This window comes from Delphinus delphis, chromosome 17 (assembly GCF_949987515.2).
Source record: "Delphinus delphis chromosome 17, mDelDel1.2, whole genome shotgun sequence".
NCBI lineage: Eukaryota > Metazoa > Chordata > Mammalia > Artiodactyla > Delphinidae > Delphinus > Delphinus delphis.
This window is the reverse complement of record NC_082699.1, coordinates 758,840-776,850: the sequence shown is the minus strand read 5'-3', so window position 1 is coordinate 776,850 and position 18,011 is coordinate 758,840. Positions and strand designations below refer to the sequence as shown.

Genomic DNA, 18,011 nt, shown 5'->3' with positions numbered 1-18,011 from the left:
TATTTAATTGCTTTATCCTATAATACACATAAAATATTTTCAAAACTAACACTACCAGTATTACTACTAAGAATAATCATAGCTGGAAGAAGTTAACATTTTAAATTTTATTTATAATTTACTTAGAATATATTCTCTGAGGATATACAGTCAAATTTTGTGTTCCAGAATCACTTGAAAGTGTTTTTCAATGTGCAGTTATTATACCAATTCATTAGGTATGCTTTAATTCATTTTCAGATCTTAGAAGTTTTTGTGTTTTTTTTTTGACTTAATTTTCTTATTGAATATGTAAAATACATACGTGATTCGAACGTTAGAAGTACGTAATGCGCTACATTCAGGAGCCTTGCTTCCCTCTCCTATCGTCTTCTGTCCTTTCACCTTTCTTTCTACTTCATGTTTTCTGCAGATCATGCTAAATCAGCACGTAGAGATCTTCTGCTTTCCTTTTTTTTTTTTTTAAACAACTGTGTAATTATTCACTGTGTGGAAGTACCAAGTATTTTGAAGCAGCCCCTACCGATGGGCTTTTGGTCAGTCTTTTGCTGATGAGAGTAATGGCATAGCGAATAGCCCTGTGCACATGTCATGTTGTGTTTTGCCAGTGTAGCTTTGGAGTGGATTTGTAAATGTGAGTGAAAAGGTAAATGCATTTGTGACTTTGCTAGGTATCACCACATCCCCTTTTGGAGGCTGTATTATTTGCATTCCTTCCAGCAGTGGATGAAAGTATGTTTCATCACAGCCTTGCCAATAGAGTATATTGTCAAACATTTGGATTTTCTCCAGCGTTAATAGGGGAGAAAGGATTTCTCAGTGTTGCTCTAATTTGTATTTCTTTTATTATGAGTAAAATGGAACATATATTCATATATTTAATGCTCATTTGCATTTATTTTTCAGTAAACCCATCTGTTGGCCCATTTATGCTCTTTTCCTTTTCCTCCTCTTTCCTTTAGGTTTCTGTGTAAGGGCTGTGCATCTCCACTGTGCTCAAAGCAGGATGCTCCTTGAGAGAATTGAAATCTAGGACAGTGTCCAGATGAATATTGCAGAGCCCATGTAGATCTAGGGGTGTCCTGCAACCTCAAATTTTTGTGACTGAATGACGTTCAAATCCAGTATTTTTGCTCTGGGTCATAGCTAACTTCTGAGCATCGAGATTTTAGAACTGGAAAGGATTTTAATGATCATTCAGTCCTAACCTCTTATTTTTATAGGCGGGGAAGCTAACGCTATTCTTAATTAATAGATGTATAGACGGAATCGTATAGGTGATCATTCATATACCGTGTTACCCAGATGAGAAAACAAAGGGCCAGCTGAATTTTCTCTGCCTGGCAAGTAGGAATGGTGGTTCATTACTGAGGAAGAGGCTGGAATTGTCTGATCAGGATTCATGAGTTTCAGGTTCTGGGATACATGATGGTGTCGAGGCTGAGTCTCTTCCAAAGCCTTCCAGAAAGACCATATTGAAAGTAAATGAAAAAAATTCTTTTTCCTAATGTCTAAATAGGCATGAGGATTTCTGGGGATGAGTAAGATAACATGACCTATGTATAAATGCTTCTTGTATTTCCTGGTTTTTATACATATGATCTTTAAAGGTATTTTTCTGATTCATAGTCATTGGTGTTCACTTTGCTTGGAATGTAGTAGGCCGTCATGAAATATTTGTTGCAAGCCTGAATGTGCATGTAATTTTCTCTTTTTCTTAGGAGTTCATGTGCAGCACAGTTAGGGCTTCTGGATAGTGTGTACGGGATGTTCAGGAGGGATGACCTCCTTCCCAGCGTCACCCGCCAAGCGACTGTGGACCGCGTTCTCCTCACTCTGTTGTGGCACTGTGACTTGAGTGCTTTGAGAGACTTCTTTAGCAGCATTGTGGTGGATGCCATTGATGTGTTGAAGTCCAGATTTGTAAAGGTATCGTAGTCTGTTATTAAATTGAATGTTAATAAGAGTTGACAGGTCTCCATGGTCAGTGTCGTTAGAAACTGCCATGTGTTCAGTCAGGGGCGTCTGCAGCTCAGGGAGCGTCGCCTCCATGTCCTGGTCTCAGCCTGCAGGCACGTGGTGTCTGCGTTAGTTTCCTCAGGCTGCTGTCACAGGGGACCACAGATGTGGCTTAGAGCCACAGGCCTTTATTTTCTCTGGAGAAATAGAAATCAGAACCTGAATAGAAATAGAAATCAGAAAATCTGTATCTTCTCTGGAGACCAGAAATCAGAAACCGTTTCCTGGGGCTGCACTTGCTCCGGAGGCTCTGGGGAGGAGACTGCTCACCCTGCCAACAGCCTCCAGAGGCACCAGCACCCCTTGGCTCGTGGCCACGGTGCCCCTTCCCGTGCTTCTCAGGTCACTTGGCTTCGTCGTCCTCCTCTTCTGTTTTAAACAGTCCGCCATTTTTCTTCTTTTATTGAAGTGTAGTTGACTTACAGTGTTGTGTTAGTTTCAGGTGCACACCAAAGTGTTTCAGTTATACATGTACATGCGTCTATTCTTTTTCAAATTCTTTTCCATTATGGTTTATTGCAAGGTACTGAATGTTTCCTGTGCTATACAGTAGGTCCTTGTTGTTTATCTGTTGTATGTGTAGTGGTTTGTATCTGCTAATCCCAAACTCCCAATTTATCCGCTCCGCCTCCCCTCCCCCTTGGTAACCACCAGCCTGTTCTCTGTGCCTGTGAGTCTGTTTCTGATTTGTAACTAAGTTCATTTGTGTCATACTTTAGATTCCACATATAAGTGATACATATGGTGTTTGTCTTTGTCTGACTTCACTTAGTATGATTATGTCTGGGTCCATCCGTGTTGCTGCAAATGGCATTATTTCATTCTTTTCATGGCTGAGTAGTATTCCATCGTATCTGTGCACCACAGCTTCAGCTTCTCTATCCACTCCTCTGTCGATGGACATTTAGGTGCTTCCAGCTTCCGCAGTTCTGTCTAGTCTCTCTCTGCCTCCTGCCTGTAAATATGATTGCATTTCGGGCCCACTTGGATAATCTTCTCAGAATCCTTTGCTTCATTTCACCTGTCTCATCCCTTCTGTTGTACAAGGTAACAGTCACAGGTCTGAGGCATTGGAATGTGGGTATCTTTTTGGGGCTTTATTCAGCCTGACACAGTCTAAACCCATTACAACATCAACTTATAAGTCCAAAACCTCATCTAAATATTATTAGCACAAAGTCCCAAATCTCATCATCTAAATCATATAAACCAGATATGGGTAGGTTTTGGGTGTGATCCATCTTGGGGCCAACCTCTCTCCATTTTTGGACCTGTGAAACTAGAAAACAGATTATTTGCTTCCAAAACACAGTGGTGGGACAGGCATAGGATGGTAATTATAGACATTCCTGTTCCAAATAGGAGAAATGGAAGGAAGGAGTCTGTTTTCCAAAGCAAGTTTAAAATCCGGCTGGGCAAATCCATTAGGTTTCAAGACCTGGGAATAATGCTCTGTGGCCTGGTGCTCTGCCTTCTGGGCAGAGACTCCATCCTTGGAGTCATTCTTCTTTTTTCTTGAAGGTTAGCAGGTGTTTGCAGCTGAGTAGCTTTGTTTGTTGCCTGTAGAATTTGGGGAGTACAACATCCTTTTTTCCATTTCATTTTGTCTCTGTCCCTTTCAGTTCATCTGGTGTAACATTCTCAGAAACCTTCTGTCTCTTTCATGCTTATTCTGGAGATTCCCTCTGTGAGATAGGAGAGTCCCTTCCCTGTGCGTGGCTTCTGTGAGGTGGCCGAGCGCAGCCGTGAGCCACAGGCTTCGTTTCTTCAGCCATGCCCTCAGGCTTCTCGCCGAAGCATGCTTTCCCAGCAGCCAGTCTCCTGACGCTAGCGTCTTCTGCAGTCTGCACGGGCTGAGAACTTCCCAGGTCATCGAGTTCTGGTTCTTTTTGCTTGGCTGTTTTTGTCTCAAGTAATTTCTCACACCTCACATTCTATTATAAGCGGCAAAGGAGAAGCCAGGCAGTACCTGCAGCAAACTTACTTGGAAATCCTCTCAGCTCAGTGTTCAAGTGCACAGCCTGCAAGTTCTGCCTTCTGCACTGCAGAACACTGTTCAGCTAAGTTTTCTTGTTAGCCGCCTAACAAGGATCCTCTGTCCTCCGGTTTCCAAAAATCTGGTACTTATTTCCTTTTGAGACCTCACCAGCAACTACTTTAATGTCCATATTTCTAATAAAAATATGTTTATGGTGACGGGCATTCCCTAAGACAACATTGGCTTTCTGTTCACTTCCTTCTGAGCCCTCGCCAGCAGTGCCTTTAATGTCGATATTTCCTAACAGTGGTCTCTACAGGGCAAGCTAGGCCTTTTCTGTCATGCATGGCAAATTTTTTCTACCTCTACCCTCTGCTCAATTCCAAAGCCACTTAACGTATTGTTTTCATTTGTTGCAGTAGAGCTCCAGCTCTTGGTACCAAAATGTGTATTAGTTTCCTTAACCTGCCGTAATAAATCACCATAAGCTTGGTGGCCTAGAGCACAAGTTTATCCTCTCACAGCTTTGGAGGCCAGAAGTCCCAAATGAGTTTCACTGAGATGAAGTCAGTACTTGCTGCCACACTAAGTAGAACACATCAACACTTACATCCACGTTTTAGCTCTTGGGCTACCTCTTGTTGAAGTGGTTTAACATCTTTGTTAAAATTATTTTCAATGTAAAGGGCGTTGAGTATTAAATTTCATTTAGTCAGTAAAATACTTTTCATGTTATCTTTTCTTAGCTGAATGAATCTTCCTTTGATACTCAAATCACCAAGAAGATGGGCTACTATAAGCTGCTCGATGTGATGTACTCTCGTCTTCCGAAAGGTGATGTTCACTCCAAGGAATCTAAAATTAATCAGGTGTTCCACGGCTCGCGTGTCCCAGAAGGAAATGAGCTTACAAAGACCCTCATCAAGTAAGGGTTTACTTAATTTCGGATTGTATTTAATTTGTTAATATCTGTGATGCGTATATTTTTATGCATGTATATAATGTGAGTAAATGTTTAAACGAATTTTTATAGTTTTCCTATGTACAGACTACTTAGATGGACGTTAATTCAGCATGTTATTGGGTAACGTTCTATCCTAGACACATCTTCTATGCAGATTAAAGCTTTTTCTTTTACTGTTTTTTCCTACTGTCTTTTCTCCCTCAATAGCTTGATATGTTTCTAGTGGTATGATTCACAGTAAGGAGGGATTTAGTGTATTTTATTTTTTCTGTCATTCAAAATTAAAGGAGTGTCACATACTTCTAAGCAGACGTTTCGTAACGCACAGAGTAGTCAGATCCATTTCCTCCGAAGCCGGCCTTCTGGTGAGGCTCCTCTGAGTGTCGGGCACCGGTGTGCCAGGTCTCTGCAGGCTCACCTTCAGCTCCTCCAACCCTCTCCTCGCATGTCCTCCTCAGTGGGTGACGTTGTCACCATGAGCGTCTTGGGGGTCGTGTTATTTTTCCTTCTGAATCTCTTCAACCTCTGCACACACCCTGCCGGCCCCAGAGCTGGTGGATTATGTCCGCGGGGCTCCTGGAACCAGTGGCTCGTGTGGCACTGGGGTTGCTGGTGAAGCGCCTCAGTGGCCTCCTGCGTAATAAGTCTCCCCACCCCGAGGCCTGCCGCTCTCAGCCCTGCTGCCAGAGTGACCGTCCATATGTTACAGGAACCTGATTGTTTTGTTTCCCAGCCTGAAGCCCTTCAGAGGGACCGTGTCCTAGTAGCAGGGGCCGGCAGGCTTCTCCCCTCGAGGGCTGGGCAGTAACTGCTCCGGCTTCCTGGGCCCCGTGGAGCAGCTGGCAGCAGCGTAGATGTGGGGTGGCCGTGTTCTGACTGCACCGTGCTCACGTGCACACCGTGCTCACGTGCTCACGGTGGCTGGCCGCAGCTGGCAGGGCGAGACCGGGCTCCTGGGTGTGGCAGCCACCCCTGCCTCCGCCGCTGCCACCCCTCCATGCCCTCACAGTGCCCGTATGCTGCTTCCCCAGGGTCAGTTCAGGCCCCGCCTGGTAGAGCCCTTCCTGCCCCTCAGGCTGGGCCACTGCCCACCCGGCTTGTTGCAGCCCCGGTAGGTGTGGGTGTGGGCGCCCGTGGGGCCGGCTCACCCCCCTGGATGGACTGACACTCGCCCGGCTGCCCGCAGGCTGTGCCACGACGCCTTCACGGAGAACATGGCGGGGGAGGCCCAGCTGCTGGAGCGCAGGCGGCTGTACCACTGTGCCGCCTACAACTGCGCCATCGCGGCCATCCGCTGTGTCTTCACCGAGCTCAAGTTTTACCAGGGCTTCCTGTTCAGTGAGAAGCCGGAGAAGGTAGGCCCCTCCCGACTGCCGGCCGGGCTGCCCGGGGTCTGCGCCGCCCGAGCCGCGGTGGGTGTGCTCCTCCAGCCCTGCATGCGGACGCGGAGGGCGGGACCCCGGGGTGGCGTCAGCGCCCGGCATCACCACCTGGCACTCAGGCATCTTCATGTGGGGGTTTGCATTCACAGAACTTGCTCATTTTTGAAAATCTGATAGACCTGAAGCGCTGCTACACGTTTCCCATAGAAGTGGAGGTGAGTGAAAGTTTTCGTGGTGTTTCCAGGCTACGAACACTTAGCAAATGCTTATAGAGAAACACACACATTGCGCTGAACATTAACTGCCCAGTACTCAAGTCTGCTGTACACTGTAAACACTGGCAGCTTCTTACAGTTTGACCGGAGATACAATCTCAGGCAACTACAAAAAATTGGTCATGACTCGGGTTTTCCCTCAACTTGTAAAGGAGAGAAAATGCCACTGAAAGGAGCTCTTAGGACACATCCCTGAAGTTGTTTTCTGAAGTTCCTCTGGTCAGTGATGTTGAGATCCACCCCGATACAGGGTTAGGCCCTAGGGGCCCTGGTGGGAGGGTCGGCACACCTCGGGCGCCGGGAGCAGACGTCTTGCGGGGAAGATGCTCTGGCAAAGGAGCCAAGCTCAGGCTCAGTCGAGCTCAGCAGAGGCTGGGGGGCAGCAGCCTTTCACAGCCCGGTGGGCGGGAGGGTGGGCAGAGCGAGCGGGGCCTGGGGGGCGGGCTGGTGTTCTGGCCTCCGCCCCTCGTAATCTGCCTGGTGGCTCACAGGTTCAGGCCAGTGCTTGCTTCCCGCCTTGAGCCCTTTTGGAACAAGACTGGCAAGTTCTTTCTAGGCCTGTGTTCAAAGAACTAAAGACATGAAATAATAAACACACACGTCCATTAAGCCTTCAGACACTTAACCGTGCATTACTTGTGAACTCCGCCGCAGCCGTGAGGTGCTGTGACCTGTTACGACTGTGCAGTCCAGGGAGCTGAGGCTCATAAGTGCAGACGGTGGGTCCCCAGGCCTGTGGCTGGAGGGGTGCAGCCCACATGGGTCCCAGAGCCCGAGGGGGGCACCAGCTCCTGGCACCCGGCTGGGGTGGGGGGCCTTCCTGAAGGGCGCCCGCCTGTCTTTGTAGGGGGTTTTCAGTGCTTTTAAGTTTGGTTAAAGTTTTTGCTTAAAAGTTAATATTTGTGATTTTTGCCAGATTGCTACTAAAATAGGAAATATGTGACCACGATTCTAAGAAATCTTAAATTGTCTGTTTTTGCCTAATAGGTTCCTATGGAAAGAAAGAAGAGGTACATTGAAATTAGGAGAGAAGCCAGGGAAGCAGCAAATGGGGACTCAGGTAGGACGTTTTTAAAATGATGAGAAAGATTCCAGTAGTTGGTATTTGTTATATAAATAGACAATACTTTAAATACCCCAACGTTGAAACTGAATTTGAAAATTTTTATTTTCAAGTGGCAAATGGAATTGTACTTTGAAAGAAATGCAGTTAGTTAGTTAAACTTTAACAGCACAGAAACATCTCGAGGTGGCCAGAGGGGGCTCAGATGTGGTGCGCTTTTTTAGCAAAAGCAAGATTGACCTGCATTTACTTGCTTGTGTTTGGATTATGTTTGTGTGTTATTTAGATACTTTCAGAACCCTGTGTGAAAGTACAGTCCCATCCTGCCCCTCCTCTCCTCCAAACCTCCCATCGGCTCCCACCTCCCCGCTATACCCATGTCTGCTCCCTGCGCCCCAGGGCGTTTGCTGTGCTGTTCCCCTAGGTGGACTAATCTCGGCCCCAGAGGCCAGCATGGCCCCTTCCTCTGAAGGAAGTTCTCCTAACCTCCCTGTTTAGAATCAACTCTCTCTCCCTCCACACGCTCCTAGTTTCAATTTTTTGCTTCATTTTCTTCATAGCTTTTTTTTTCTTCTTGATTTGAGGATAAAATCTGGACCAGTTAAGTCCCTTGCATACTTTGAATTAGTTAGCTCTCAGCAGCATCTCTTGCAGCGTTTACGTCAGGCTTTGTGGGCAGAGTGCACATCATCAGAATTTTCAGTGCAAGAAGTTCTGTTAGCATCACATCCAAAAACTGGATCTAGTTCGACTTCATGCCTTTGTTTGCCGCAGAGAGTAACTGCTCAGTGGGGACAGAGTGCAAGGAGGTCCCCCCAGGCTCTTTTGCTTGTGGATCCGGGTGGTGAGTGAGAGCCGCAGGTTTGATGAACGCCTTCGGTGCAGGTATCCGGGTATCACTTGAGCGTAGAGAAACCCATTTCTTACTAGTTTGAGTAAATGTAGTTCCTTCTTTTTTTGCTTCAGGCGGCCCGTGTTATATGTCTTCCTTGTCGTATCTGGCAGACAGTAGCCTGAGTGAGGAGATGAGTCAGTTCGACTTTTGTACTGGAGTTCAGAGCTACTCGTATGGCTCCCAAGACCCTCAGTCCACCGCCGGCCGTTTCTGGAGACGGGTGATTACTGAACATTGTTGTCTGGGGGGCAAGGGGAGCCTCGGGGCGGCAGGGCGCCGGCCTCTCGTCCTGGGGTTCAGCGTCTGACCCCGCCAGCATGCAGGGCGGGTTCACGTTAGCCGGGCTCCTCCCGCGGTCAGGTCAGTGTTTGCATCAGAGCTGCGTGAGGCCCTCCCGAGAGAGCTGACCGCGCTGGCTGACTGTTGTCCGTTCCCGCCCCCGGGAGGGGTGTTTGCTGTCAGTGCCCCGGCCTGAGCAGAGCCTCCTCCCTGAAGGGTGGGCTCTGGTGACGGGCAGGGGGTGCACTGGGTCTGACGGCTGCTTTGAGAGGTTGAGCTCAGTCTCTCTTCCGGGGTCCAGCAGCTCGCGGGGTCGTCCACAGCTCACAGAGCCGCTTTTCCGGCACAGCACTCCGTTTCTAGCTTGGGCTGACCTCACGCTGGTCATTCTTTCAGAGGGAACCCTCCCCCCCACCCCACCCCGCCTCCCACCCCCTGCCCCGTGCCAGCTCTGCAGGCAGCCTGCCCCGTGAGCGGCCCCTCGCGTGGCGGTGGCTCTGGCCGCCCACGTGCTGAGTGGGCCCAGGTACGGCCGTCCGTGGCCACGCACTCCTTTCCCGCCTCTCCGGGGGGCTTGCTGGGTGCGCCTGTCTCTCTCATCTCCCGTGACCCTGGTTGTGTGTCGGTTACTGTTCGGTGCTGAGTGAGCCTGCTGTCACTAACCCGTGACACCCCGCCTCTCTCTTCTGCCCCAGTTTGTAGACGTTACCCATCGCCTGGGGCCAGACACCACGGGCACGGAGGTTGTGAGAGGAGTACGTGTCCAGGGCTGTCCGTCTTGGGAGATGTTCTGGAGTAGTTACTGCCACCAGGGCAGACAGAATGACGGAATTCACTAGGGCCTTTTTTATTCCTTTTTCTGCCCACTCTCCACAAGCATTTAGTAGCCTAGGCCGACCTTTATCCAAACTGTGCTCTCAGCGTTTCTTACGCTGTTCTTTCCTGGAAGCGATCTGTGCTAGGAACCACCCAGATCAGTTGTGTGTGTGTGAAATACACCATACGTGTATGTAAAACCTCAGTTCAGCATCACACTTATAAAATGATTATTCCTGCTCTTTTTTCTTAAAAAGGATCAAGAATGTTTTAAAAGTTTTGTTCTATTATTGATTGAAATTTTAGGGCAAATTAAGGAGTTTACAGAGTTTTTCAAAGTACTGAGAAAAATCGGTAAAAATTTATTCTATAATTCTACTTCAGTAGCTCTACTTCCTACATAAAGTGGCAACGAAGAATGATGCAGGCTGCGGCTCTCAAGATGTAGAGGGTCTGGGCCCGTCGGGACTCACACGACTGAACTTGGTCCGAAGCAGCAGTGTCTGCAGTGACACCCTGACCTGAGCGCGAGCCTGGAGGAGAGCCAGTGTGGCCGGGGGCGGGGGGATGGGGTACTTCCCGAGGACACGCGGAGACGTGAGGTCCCCTGCGTGAGAGCTCTTCTCGGAGCAGCGCGCTGTGGGCCTCCACCTCACCGGCCTCTCCCTCCCCAGGAGCGTCCAGACCCCGAGGTCCCAGGCGACGTGCTGGAGCTGGAGATGGACGAGCTAAATCGGCACGAGTGCATGGCCCCCATGGCGGCCCTGGTCCGGCACATGCAGAGGCTGCAGGCCACTCGGCCAGAAGAGGTGCCTGGGCTGAGCCGGGGCTGCAGTGTGGGTTCGCAGGCGCACTGATCTTCCCGGTCTCGCTCACCGCTGCTCGCCCTGTCACGCTGAGAGCGAGCGGTTCACATCGAAGCCTAAACCGGGTTCCGTCTCAGACACGTGATGTCTTGTCACTCGTCTCCTGCCCTGTCATTGTTGTCTCATAGTGTCAAAATACGAAGCTGTTTGGTTCCACTTCCTTACTGAAGTAATTTTTTTTTTTTTTTTAACTGAAGTAATTTTGAGTGTATTATTTCAGGGTTCAGTGCCAAGAAGTCTTCCTCCATGGATGAAATTTCTTCACGACAAACTAGGAAATCCATCAGTATCATTAAATATCCGTCTCTTCTTAGCCAAGCTTGTTATTAATACAGAGGAAGTAAGTAATTTATGATTTCTTTAAAAATTCTTTGCAATTACATGCATCTACTTAAAAAAAATACCCACAGTGAAGAAAGACGTAAAGGGTCAGAGCATGGCGTTATCCTCTGAATCAGTTTGCCAACTTGTGTTATTTGCGCAGCATCATTCTTCTATCATTTTCTTGTAAAACACGTAAATTAACTTCTTTCGAGTTAGAAGTGACCTGTGTTAGGAAGTATATGTGTTGGCAGTTTTCTTATGGCTGCCAGCCTTCCTGGTTTACAGCAGCAAAGAAAGTGGGGAAAGATTCCCGGTAACGCATATCATTGCTGTGTTTATCCGTTGGAGAGGGGGCTGTGCAAAGGCAGAGGGAGCCGCTGAAGGGGGCTGGGAGGAGGGCCCTCCCAGGCAGCAGACGGCAAGGCCCTCAAGGCCCTCAAGCGGAGAAGAGGCCTGGCCTGGGGCTGCAGCAGGGCCCCTCCCTCAGGGTAACACTTGATTTCTAGCTGCGGGGCTCAGGCAACAGAAACCAGGAGCCCATTTGCGCTGGAGCCAGAAGCCCAAGGCCAGGGTGTCGGCTGGGTGGTTGCTGCTGAAGCTGTGACTGGGCCTCTCCCAGCCGCTGGGGGCTGCGGGCATCTCTTGGCCTGTGGGTGGTCGAGAATTCTCCCTCGGTGTGCACACCTGCCTCATGTGTAAAAGTTTCCCTTTTCATAAAGACGCTGTTACTTAGGGTTAAGGCCCACCCTGATGACTTTCTTTTTAACTCGACGATCTTCCAAGACCCCGTTTCTAAATAAGGTCACATTTACAGATACGGGGAGTTAGGAGGACCTCGGCATCCTTTTGGGGCTCACAGTTCAGCCCACAGTACTTGGGGTTCACACATGATTTCCAGCTGGTGCTGCTGTAGGTGCTGACTTGATGGCTGGCAGAAGGGAGCTGGTGTCTGGTTTTTGGTTCGATAAGGGGGCTGCTAGGCTGTGCTTACACGTGTGGCATGGGGTGCCTCTGGAATCACTGCAGGTGGCGCTGCAGCATCGCACACTCCCAGAACTCGGGACCGGCGGGGGGGCCCATTGTCCTGTGGAAGGAAAGATGAGAACTTGTGTTTACAGCTGTTTTTAAAGCTTGAGCCTTAAATTTGTCCTTTTCTTACAGTTTAATAATATAGGAAAGAAGTTTATATTTTAAATTTATAAATAAGCCAGTAGACATACGTGGAGAGTGTAAACTTTTTTTACACCTATGGAGTACATGAGCAGAAACAATTTGCGACCACACAGATTTAAGCTGTGAGAGCAGATGAGAAAACATTTGGAAAAAGAAGGTGGCAGAGGGGAAGAAGGTTGCTAGTCTGAGTTACGCTTCAGTCTGCAATTTCTGAAATAGATTAAATGGAATTGAGTGTATGGAGACGCTTAGGATCTCAGAGATCTTGGGCGTGTGTAGGATGTAGCAGAACGACTTCTACAGCATGGGAAGAAATGAAAAAACAAATTAGCCTCATGCACCTAATTTTTATATTCTCCTTTCTAATTTACCCTGTGCATTTGCAGCTGGTAAAAGTCGGATCCTCCAGGGCTGCATGTTGCTCAGATGGGGAGAGGTTGGTGTAGAATGCCTTCGTTTTTATTTCTCCGAGCGTAGGTATAGCAGAAGGGTTTTAAGCAAAGAGCAGATCTGTAAGACTCCATTTCCTTTGAGCTGTGCTTTCAGGACCCATGAGGAAAGGCTTCAGCTGAGAATCTAATCAAATTCAGCAGCATACTTGTTGGCATTTGCACCTGTTTTGAATTTAGGTCGAGTCGTAACGTAGAGTGATGTTCCTGAACTCACGTCTTGGTTACTCAGGGCATTCCTGTGACATGTGACCTTTGAACTCTCACCTAGGTCTTCCGGCCTCACGCGAAGCACTGGATCGGCCCCCTGCTGCAGCTGGTGGTCTCTGAAAACAACGTTGGGGGCGGGATCCACTACATGGTGGTTGAGATCGTGGCCACGGTTCTTTCATGGACGGGAGTAGCAACTCCTGTGGTGAGAGCAGATGCGTCTTTGGTGTCCTCTCCCAGAGCAGCGCTGGGTGTGATCCAGGCTCCTGTCCGTCCTCGGTGTTTCCAGCCTGGGTCATGCCCGTCTGCGCTGCTGCTGTCCCAGGCGGCTTCGTTTTACTGCCTCAGTTGTGTCTTGTTTGGTCGGCTTTCGTTAATTCCTCCAGCCTTGGTTTTAGTTTTAAACTATCAGGTATTTGTGCTGTTTTGCTCATTGCTTTAACTTGCTAGGAACTTGGAAACTGATCATTGGTTTATTAAAAGTACGTGTAAAATAAACGTCTGTAGACCCTGAGTGTGAGGTTCTGAAAACGCCTCCTCTGACTGAGGTCATGAGCCTCTGGCATTCGTCTTGCCAGCCTCCCTACTCCCAGAGTGTGACGGTGGCCTGTGATGGCTGAGATTGCTAAGGAGGTGCCCCTGGAGAAGGGCACCGGCCAGTCCTGGCGCAGTGTGGGTCTGTGTGCTGGAGCTCTGCCCGCTGGCTTAAAGACATCAGCACTAATAGTGTCCAGAGTCCTCATGGAAAGATGTCTTGGAATGGCCCTAATTAAACATAACGTGTGTCCACGGAGCTGTCCCACGTGTTTGTGTCGGGATGTGCCCGTCTCATTTCGCAGCAAACCAAGTCTAACTGAGGAGCCATTGAAAGAGGTTGATTCAGACGTCAGGCGTTCAGCTGGGCTAGGAGAGTGAGCTGCCAGGTGTCAGGATAACTGATTAGAGCACCAGCCAGGGTGAAAGTCACAGTGAACCTTTCACCACTCGTTGCAGTAGTCTGAGCAAGAGGCTGAAACCAGAGGAAGCGCGTCTTCCCTCCCCACGACACCCATTCCCTGTACCCCATGGAACAGCCTCCCCGGTCAAGGGTCAGGGGGCCAGCACAGATGTGGGTGTCATCTCATGGTAGAGGGAGCCCCAGCGGAAAGGCTCCAGCAGTTTGGTGGGACCCTGGGGTTGGGAGGAACGCAGTGGGTGGGTGGGGGGCATCTTCCCCATAGGGAGGTCCCAGCAGAGGCCCTGGGGAGGGTACGAGTGTCTGGTGGGGGCAGGGGTGCTGCAGGGCCCTGGTGGCCTCTCCGCCTGCTGGGTGGAGGCCCGCTAGGTAAAGCCTTCGAGTTACAGTCGCACAGGTGGCTTTTAACCATGAAGCAGACTCCTCGTTGAATGCCAGCTTTCTTTTATAAATCGACTTTCGGGTCAAAAAATGCTTTCCCAGAATGCAGTGCTATGTATTTACATAGAATTTCTATACCTTTTTAGGGGGTCCCCAAAGATGAAGTGTTAGCAAATCGATTGCTTCATTTTCTAATGAAACACGTTTTTCATCAAAAAAGAGCTGTGTTTCGACATAACCTTGAAATTATAAAGACGCTTGTTGAGTGCTGGAAGGATTGTTTATCCATCCCTTACAGGTATAAATCTACTAGATTTTGCAGTGTCGTTTAAAGATCTTTTACACCTAGCACGTTGTGCGCGATGATTACAGTGAAAATTACTTGAATGGGTAGAAGGAGGAATGTGATCCGAAGTGGAATCTACAGGTAGGTGGAATGTTGCCACTAATGAATGCAGGCTCCGCGTTCCTTACTAGAAGCACCTCTGGGCGGCCATCGTCTGCAGGTGTGGGGTTTACCCTGCCCTTCACTGCCCCCCAGGGGTGATTCCTGCCGGCACAACCTGGGGCAAACTAAAACTGCCAAACTAAAACTGCCGAAAGGTGTCAACCGAGGGGAGATTAGGACCAGTAATTAGATGGTAATTAGTACTTAGTGCCTGTGTTGCAAAGGCAGAGTAACCTGGGTGTGAACAAAGAGGGTGGGAAAAGGAGTATTTCTTACCCTGAAAATTAGCCACAGAAAGTTTTATGTTTGTCTTCCGGCTTCTTATGTGTGACGAGTTATACTGTTCCTTTATGCTCATGTTTCAGGTTAATGTTTGAAAAGTTTTCCAGTAAAGACCCTAATTCTAAAGACAATTCCATAGGAATTCAGTTATTAGGAATTGTAATGGCCAATGACTTGCCTCCATACGACCCAAAATGTGGCATAGAAAGTGTAAAGTAAGTATTGTGTTTTCGGCTTGTTTTTTTTTTTGGTTAGAGTGTACCTGAATCAGACTGGAGACTGGAATATTGTTTAATGTTGGTAAATTTAAGGACTCGGACCCATGTTAAAAATATTTTGAAGAAATATGTTAGTGGAGTGAATGAGGGAAGTGAGTTTTCAACAATGAGTGTAATTTTTTCCCGCAGTTTTGGCAGACACGGTGTTAGCTCTTTCTGTTACTTTCTAAAGCGACATTTTCCCCCTTGATTCCTGAAAGCAGCATGAGCTCTGGAGAGCTTCACGTCAGGGTCATGGCCGCGAAGCCGGTGGCCGGGCCCTGCTGCCCTTCGCTGTGGCTCTGCCACCGCTGCAGCCTCCGGCCCCTCATCGCCCGGGGGGTCCACGTGGAGGGGCTTTAGCGGGACAGTCCTAACTGCACAGAGAGGAGCTGGCTGCTTGGTCGAGTTCCTGTCTGCCGACGTTTCCCGTCTCTTTGGAAGTTCTTGCTCTCTCATTGGTGCTCCAGGGTCAGCCTCTGCGGCACTGGGGGCGCCAGTCGCCTGGTGTCACGGATGGACGTGTGGCCCAACACAGGGTCAACGGGAAGTGGTTAACTTTTTGGACAAGTGACTTCTCTGAGTTCACGTCCTGCTGTCATGAGGCTGGGGAGCATCCCCCCACCCCCGAGTCTCTGCATGTCCTTCTCCTGTGGTATAGACACTTCTAACGGGGTCAGATCTCAGGTCGCAGCTGATTTCACTGCAGGCCCGGCAGGCCGAGCCTCCACGGCCGTGTCAGAGCTTCTATGCCTCTGCACCTGGAGCCGCACAGGTGTTCTGGGCCCGCTGTTCAGGTGCCATTCATCTCTGGGCGTGGGGAGTGAAGTCGTGATACGCTTCTGTCAGACAACGGGATGGGTGGTGGTATGCTTACTTACTTTCTACATTTGTCGTAGATACTTCCAACCTTTGGTCAATAACATGTCCTTTGTCAAATATAAAGAGGTGTACGCGGCAGCAGCAGAAGTTCTGGGACTTATTCTTCGATACCTTACCGGGAAAGAAAAGGTGAGTGTGTTGTGCACTTTTATATAAATACTTGTTTTTCAGTTTTGACTTGACATGGCCCTTGATACTTGTAGCCTCTACACTAGGAAACCAAAGTGGGCATTCTGGATTTATTATGATTTTACTCTCTTTCCTACTGTGTACAGTGCTCAGTTTTTTAAAAAGACGTGATTTTTTTTTATTTTGGACTCTTGGAAACTTGGCAAAGCATGTGAAGGTGGTAACTTTCTTTTTATTGTAAAAATCAGGATATGAGTATGTAAGCAGCTTTCACTCCTCTGAACTTGGCCTCAGGAGTCCCTTTTGGAGAAACTGCCCTGGTAGAGCCTTGCTGTGGTTCAGGCGAAGTAAACGGGTAGAGCCCTCCCCTTGTACTTTTGGACGTAATGTAGCTGTTGGGTAGGAGAGGGCTTCTCAGGGAAGGGCTCTCCATCTCTGCCCTGCCCACTCTGCACGACTGTGGGAAGGGCCTGGTTGCGTCTCTAAGCACGGCACACATTCTCCATAAGTTATCATGAAGACGTGCGTAGAACCGCATGGGCCGTGTATGGAAATGGCAGGCTGTGACTTACTACCGTGTGTCTGTCCCCCGTGGCTTAGCATGCTGGGCCTGCAGAGCTGTCCCCCACGGTGACAGGACGCCGGGTTGCAGCCTGCCCAGGACGGCACGCTGGACCAGTCCTCGGCCCTTTGTCACTGCCTGCAGGACACTCTGCCCTCTCCTTCGCTGCCGTGTCTGCTCCCCCGGCCTCACGGCTTGAGAACTGCCTTTGCTCGTGGTCCCCAAATTCCTGTCTCCAGTCCCCTCCCCTCCTGCAAGGAGCCAGGGCGAGGAGCGACCTGGGAGAAGCCAGGGCGTCCCGAGGGCACCAAGGCCGCCCACAGTATATTGGACCCCTGCCCATTTCACCAGTAAGGCATTTATTTGGATTTAGAACATTTAGCAAAATTAAATTAAGCTAAAAGGAAATAGAACGCCCTCCCCCCACCAAGAAAATCAAACTTCACTTATAATTTATTTTGGGGACTACTAGCTATTTTTGTAAAATAAAAACGTATTCAAATTCACAATCTTGTAACGATAAGATTCTAATGTCCTTTAATGGTGGGTTTCAATTTACATAATACGCTTAATTTTCACCATGGGTGGAGCACATTACGGCAGAGTCCAGGCTTGATCTCTCATGACTTAAATTTCAACTTAATGGGAATGATAAACCCTCTTGTTTTACATAGTTCTTTTCTGAATATAAAATGGCATCATTTGATTTAGTGTAGAAGTTTGGAAAGCAGAGTGGAACACAGAAGTAGGGGTCACTCGTGTTCTGACCACTGACCAGCCTGGCCCCTGGACCGTGGGCTCCGGTCCCGAGCACCCCTTGTGCTCCCTCGTTGTTCCATGCCGTCAGGGTGCCGTGTTCTATGGCTGGGCACTTGCTCCCTGGTGGGCACAGGCTGTGGGGGAGCCGGGGACCTGTGGCGGGGGAAGGCAGGTGCAGGGGGATGGGCAGGGCGCGTGCAGCTCGAGTTCTCTGAAACTGGTTTGACCAGAGACGTGAACACTAAGCACCGTTGAGTCACTGGTTTTCATTCAGCTTCTCAAATGACTTGCTGGCAGCGTTCTGGTGTCAGAAGGAAGTATAATCTTGATCGTTCTGATGCCTGGCATGTGGCCACAGCCCCCTAGCCTCTGGAGGTGCCCAGTGCTCAGAGCCCCCCGGGGCCTCCACCTTGTGCCGCTGTACTTAACCGAAGTTCCCACCTGGTGTGTATTTGAGACAAAGCTTAATCTTTCAGACGCTGGAGGAGTCTGTGTGTGAAATGGTGGTAAAGCAGTTGAAGCGGCATCAGCACACAGCGGAGGACAAATTTATCGTGTGCTTGAACAGAGCCGCCAAGAACTTCCCTCCTCTTGCCGACAGGTGGGGGTCAGCGCCGCCTCCCTGCTCCTGCCTCAGGGCGGGGGGGTATGGGGGGTGGTGGT

At 49.1% G+C, this 18,011-nt stretch overlaps 1 protein-coding gene across 4 annotated transcripts in view; it reads left to right on the top strand.

The window, feature by feature from the left end:
* PRKDC (protein kinase, DNA-activated, catalytic subunit) overlaps nucleotides 1–18,011 on the top strand; it is a 150,914-nt gene that overhangs the window by 78,687 nt on the left and 54,216 nt on the right. For all 4 annotated transcript variants that reach the window (XM_060035361.1, XM_060035360.1, XM_060035359.1 and 1 more), the window contains 13 exons: nucleotides 1,722–1,929; nucleotides 4,744–4,922; nucleotides 6,148–6,316; nucleotides 6,493–6,558; nucleotides 7,606–7,678; nucleotides 8,648–8,796; nucleotides 10,346–10,480; nucleotides 10,758–10,877; nucleotides 12,755–12,898; nucleotides 14,176–14,327; nucleotides 14,843–14,974; nucleotides 15,916–16,027; nucleotides 17,825–17,949. In XM_060035361.1, the coding sequence (XP_059891344.1) occupies nucleotides 1,722–1,929; nucleotides 4,744–4,922; nucleotides 6,148–6,316; nucleotides 6,493–6,558; nucleotides 7,606–7,678; nucleotides 8,648–8,796; nucleotides 10,346–10,480; nucleotides 10,758–10,877; nucleotides 12,755–12,898; nucleotides 14,176–14,327; nucleotides 14,843–14,974; nucleotides 15,916–16,027; nucleotides 17,825–17,949 (1,764 nt within the window). The remainder of the gene's footprint in view (nucleotides 1–1,721; nucleotides 1,930–4,743; nucleotides 4,923–6,147; nucleotides 6,317–6,492; nucleotides 6,559–7,605; nucleotides 7,679–8,647; nucleotides 8,797–10,345; nucleotides 10,481–10,757; nucleotides 10,878–12,754; nucleotides 12,899–14,175; nucleotides 14,328–14,842; nucleotides 14,975–15,915; nucleotides 16,028–17,824; nucleotides 17,950–18,011) is intronic.